This window comes from Nicotiana tabacum, chromosome 23 (genome assembly GCF_000715075.1).
Source record: "Nicotiana tabacum cultivar K326 chromosome 23, ASM71507v2, whole genome shotgun sequence".
Lineage (NCBI taxonomy): Eukaryota > Viridiplantae > Streptophyta > Magnoliopsida > Solanales > Solanaceae > Nicotiana > Nicotiana tabacum.
Window position 1 is genome coordinate 14,851,023 of NC_134102.1, and position 5,710 is coordinate 14,856,732.

The 5,710-nt window shown below is 37.1% G+C and overlaps 1 protein-coding gene across 1 annotated transcript; it reads right to left on the reverse strand.

Moving 5' to 3' along the window:
* Positions 1 to 1,481: 1,481 nt before the first annotated feature.
* LOC142177047 (secreted RxLR effector protein 161-like) lies at positions 1,482 to 2,021 on the reverse strand. Its single transcript, XM_075245508.1, has one exon. It carries the CDS (start codon positions 2,019 to 2,021, stop codon positions 1,482 to 1,484), a length of 540 nt encoding a protein of 179 aa, XP_075101609.1.
* Positions 2,022 to 5,710: the final 3,689 nt, after the last annotated feature.

Consider the following 5,710-nt stretch of genomic DNA (forward strand, 5'->3'; position numbering starts at 1 on the left):
AATTAAAGATGTCAAACAAGCCGGACTGGCTCGGTTCCGGACCGTCCCTGACCGACTTTAGACCAGACCGGATCGGTAGTAAGGGGACTGGGCAGGGCTAGATTAGGACGGGAACCGGCCTATGCCTTGTAAAATTTTGGTACCAGTTAACTGGACCGGTACGACCCGTTAAGGTCAAGTCAATTGGGAACCGGTTAACCGGACCGACCCGGACTACTTCAATGGCTAGTTAAAAAAAATTATATAATATTGACTGTCGGGAACGGGCAGCTTCCATTTTGATCGTTTCCCAATGGCTAATTTGCCAGAATAGCCTTTTTGGGCATTTATTTTCAAAAATAATACTTTTATTATTTACTAATTTAGCCCTTTGAAAAACTATAAATAGACCCCCCTCTTCTTCATTTCTTCACTCCCCCCCATCTTCTTCATTTCTTCACTCATCTCACAATTCTCAAACCCAAATTCTCAATTCAAGTTAAATCATGACTCGTGCTTCTAAAGTGCGCTCATATGTTTGGGAACACTTTGAGGTGGTTGAAGAAAATGAAAAAGTTCACAAAGTAAAGTGCAAGAATTGTGGTCGAGTCTTAAATGTTCGTCGAAAGTGGGATGGCACGGGCTGTTTAAGGAGGCATATAAAAAGTTGTCTTGAGCGTCCTCCAGAAATTCGTATTTAAGTTGATTTTAGACAATTTGTGTTATTTTAAAATTATTAGTGATATACTATGAGTTTTCACCTACTCCTAATTAGTTCGTGATTTTTAATTACATTCAAATAATTTTTCAACTTCTGGTACCAGAAGGCAGAGACTACCAAACCAAACATCTATAAACACAACATATATAGTACCAAATAAAACATAACTTACAATCTAAAATCTAGTATTGACAAGAAGAAAGAATCATTGTAAAGCAATGAGAATCTGAGATTAGCTTGATAGAAAGAGAAGAGAAAATGTACGAGAATATTTTAGAACAAGAGCTCCATTTGAGAGCAAAAGTGAGCTAAGATAATTTCTCAAACTTTGTTGAATACAATGACTAATGGTCTATATATACAGACTAACTAAGGCCAACTTAACTCTACTCTTTACGTTAATTCCCTAACTACCAATCCCATAATTAGTTATAACTAATTATCCTACTAATCTCATTGGCTCACATGCCAGTCACGTGCCACTCCTATCTTCAATACTCCCCCTCAAGCTAGGTGGTGCAAATAGATTGAGCACTCCTAGCTTGCTCATCAAGTACTCATGTTGTGGCCTTCCTAGAGCCTTTGTAAACAGATCTGCTTCTTGGTATTTGGACATCACATGTTTGGTTCTCATAATCCCTTGATGAATCCTCTCCCTGATAAAATACAAATCTATTCCAATGTGCTTCGAACGCTCATGAAATATAGGATTGGCAGCAATTTGAATTGTTGCTTTGCTGTCACAATGCAACTCCACTGGCAAATCAATCTTCTCACCTAATTATTTGTATAATCCTTTCAACCATAGGATTTCTGAAACTCCTATTGCCATACTCATATACTCTATTTCTGCTAAGCTTCTTGAAATTGCACACTGCTTCTTTGATTTCCAGGACACTAGAGAGTTTTCCAGTTTCATCCCATAACCTGTCATTGATCTGCTAGAGACTGGACAAGATGCCCAGTCTCTATCACAAAAAGCTCTGAGTTTTGTAGATTGTTTGGAGATCATTAACAAGCCTAATCCTGGGGCACCTTTGATGTATCTAACAACTCTGACTGTTGCTTCCATGTGTGATTTCTTAGGGCAATGCATGAACTGGCTTAGCACATGTACTATACAACATAGGTCTGTCCTTGTTATAGTAAGGTACAACAACTTCCCAACTAACCTTTGATATGGTCTTACATCTGCCAACTTCTCATATTCCTTCCAGTTTGTGTGTTGATAATATTCCACAGTAGTGAATCTTTGATTGCACTCCATTGGTGTAGTTGTTGGTTTTGAGCCTGACAGTACAAGTTCAGTGATCAGCTCCATTGCAAACTTTCTTTGGTTCATCAATATTCCTTCCTTGGATCTTGCTATCTCAATTCCAAGAAATAATTTTTAAGTCCCCTAGGTCTTTGGTTTTGAAATTGCTTTGTGGAATGGACTTTGCCTCAGAAATCACACATTGATCATTCCTTGTTAAGAGAAGATCATCTACATATACTAGGATAATCACTAGCCTAGTATCATGTTTCTTTGTGAATAAAGAGTAGTCAAAATGGCTTTGCACAAAGCTTGATTTGAGTAGTGCCTCAGTCAACTTTAGATTCCATTGTCTTGAAGCCTACTTCAATCCATAAAGGGATTTGTTCAGCCTGCATACCTTCTCCCCTGGCTGGAAAATCCCTTTGGGAGGCACATGTAAACTTCTTCAGTAAGATCCCCTAGAGAAATGCATTGTAAACATCCATCTAATGCAAATGCCAATTGTGTGTTGCTGCTAGATCTAAGACAACTCTCATTGTCACCATCTTGACTACATGAGAGAAAGTCTCATGATAGTCCAATCCTTCTACTTGATTTTATCCTTTGGCCACTAGTCGTGCCTTGTACCTTTCAATCTCTCCATCAGCTCTATATTTGATCTTGAATACCCATTTACATCCAATAGGTACTTTTCCAGCTGGTAAATCAACCAGGGTCCAAGTGCCATTATCTTTGAGTGCAGTCAGTTCTTGATGCATTGCCTCAACCCATTTAGGATCAGTTGCAGCTTCCCCATAACTCATAGGTTCCCTGATATTGGTAATCTTAGACGGATAAGACTGATACTTAGATGAGACACTTGCCTGACTGAGATAATTTTGCATAGGATACTTGCAAGGAAGCTTCTCAACAGAATCTGTCAAAGAGCCATTACAGACATAATCATGCATCCACACATGTTCTTTAACAGTCCTAGCTGACTTTCTAAGCTGATTATCTACATTGTGTTCTGAAAGGAGTTGTGGTTGAGGTTATATATGTTCAATAAATTGTGTGTCTTTAAGATACATTAACTAGTGGCGACATTGTTTGTGCATCTACAATGGGTGTTGCTGCTGGAGAAACAGGCCCCCTCATCTGGTGATTCTTCTGGTTCTAGGACATCAGCAGAGTCAGTGGAAGTTAAATCATTTGGATCAGCAGGCGGAAAAGCTAGAACATCATTAGGGAACATTTGTAGTTTCCCTTCATTTAACAAGTAGAAAGGGAATTATGTGTTCCATAAATTTGACATCCCTGCTAACAAAAAAAGAGTTATTAGATATATTATATAGTTTGTAACCCTTTTGGGAAGATGAGTATCCCATCAGTACAGCCCCAACTGATCTGGCTGCAAATTTATCTCATTCTCCTTCTATTTTAGCAAAACACAAGCAATCTATAGTTCTTATGTGTAGTAGTGATGGTGGTCTCCCATGTAGTACTTCAAAAGATGATTTTCCTGATAAGACTGATAGAGGAAGTCTGTTAATTACATAGACAATTGCTTGCACACATTCTCCCAAATTTTGAGAGATAGGTGTCCCTGTAGTCTGGTAGCTCTTGCTACCTCCAATATGTGTATGTGCTTCCTTTCCACCGCCCCATTTTCTTGTGGGGTGTGGACACAAGAACTTTGATGGACCATTCCATAGAACCGAAACAAATTATTGCAATCAGAATTGAAAAACTCAGAACCATTATCACTCCTTAGGAGCTTAATAGTTACATCAAATTGAGTCTTTATTACGGCTAGAAAATGTCTCAAACATACAACCACATTACTTTTAAGCCTCACCATGTAAATCCATATCATTATACTATAGTCATCTACTATAGTGAGAAAGAATTTGTGTCCACTATGAGTTGAAACTCTATATGGACCCATACATCGACACGTATCAATTGAAAAGGTTTATGTGGCCTATTTGTACTTTTAGGAAAGGGATCTTTACACAAATAGCCGGACATATTAATTGTTTACTTTTTCTAACCATATACAAAGATTATACATTTATTATACATAATTATACACATGTAATGCATAAATTATGCATATATGATACATTCACCGACTATTTTTAATTTAAGTGGTAGAGTGAACTGGTATTTTTGTTAATTCTTCTTTAGGAAAAGGCAGTCTCCCTTGCCTAGTTAGAAGGAATACTGTGCACTCATTTATTCTGCCATCACTATTCTTAAACTTCATATTTGGAATAAGCTTGACTACTCTATTTGGAGCATGTCCAAGCCTTCCATGCCAGAGCCTTAAGTCTTCTTCCTTCGCAAAGTCATTATGTAAATGTACAGCTGCAACCTTGGCTTTAGCCTTTTGATGTTGTAAGTTGTACAAACCATTCAGTTCCTTACCAATCCTCTTCACTTTTCCAATGCGAAGGTCTTGTATTATCCAAAAATCGGGATAAAAGGATAGAAAACACCTTAAGTCCCTTGTAAGCTCAGAGACAGACAATAAGTTGTATTTAAAATTTGGAATATACAACACATTCTTAATGATGCCAGTGTCACCAATTTTACTTTTTCATGTGCAAGCAATGTCAAGTAATGTGCCATCAGGTAAATATACCTTTGATTCATTTCCTAATGTATTGGTGTTTATCTTATCAAGTAATTCTCCGGTGTGTACCATATGGTTGGTTGCACCTGAGTATACTATCTAGTTTTCACCTTTAGTCTTGTCATCTATGACAGAAATATTAGTTGTACCTGCAAAATTCTTCATGTTTTCACATGGATCCTTATTTATCAGCTTTAGGATCTGATCATACTGCTCTTGAGTAAACATGATTGGAATTCCATGTGCTACAGTACCTGTTGTTGTATTCATCATCTATTGTCCTTGTTGTGATACTGCATTGGCCATTGGTTGTGTAACTGAATGTTGTCCTTCTTGTGTTGTAGCATTATCCATAGGTTGTTGAGGAAAGCCTACAGCTCTCATCCTCATTTTGAAGTCAGTCGGGTAACCATGCAATTTGAAACAAGTTTCTCTTGTGTGTCCTTTATGGTTGCAATAGTCACATAACAAATTGCCCCTTCTAGGCTTATAATTGTTTCTTGTATTCATTCCTCTATTAGTAAATAGTATTGTTCCATCTCCTATATCAAATGCTTGTGAGAACATTCCTAGAGATCTTTGGCTTTCTTCAGAGGCTATCGTAGAGTAAGCCTTATTGACAATAGGCACCGGGCTCATCATCAGAATTTGGCTTCAAGGTTGTGCGTAGGACTCATTATGCCCCATTAAGAATTGCAACAACCTTTGGTACTAAAAATGCTCAAAATAGTTCTTAGCTTTTGGGAAATCGCAACCAGGACATGGCATTAATGCACCATATCCCTCCCAAAGATCTGTCAACTTTGAGAAGTATGAAAAAATAGAAGAAATTCCCTGCGTCGGACAGGGGTGGCCCAACCTCATCGGAGGCCAAAAGCAAAATCTTAAAAAGCTCGGCCTAATATATATATATATATATATATATATATATATATATATATATATATATATATATAATGAACATCGTTTTTAAAAAAATTAGACAAGTGAGGATGTATAATTAAAAAAAAATGAGAACTTAGTTTTATAAAATACAGAAAATTAAATGAATTTAATGTTGATTGCATCACAACTGAAATGGGAGAATCCAGAAAACATAAGTGACTCTTTTTTTTTAGTAAGTCCCTTTCTATAT

What these genes read in the sequence shown, in the direction of transcription:
- LOC142177047 (XM_075245508.1), bottom strand. Translation starts at nt 2,021, where the DNA reads ATGGAGCTGATCACTGAACTTGTACTGTCAGGCTCAAAACCAACAACT.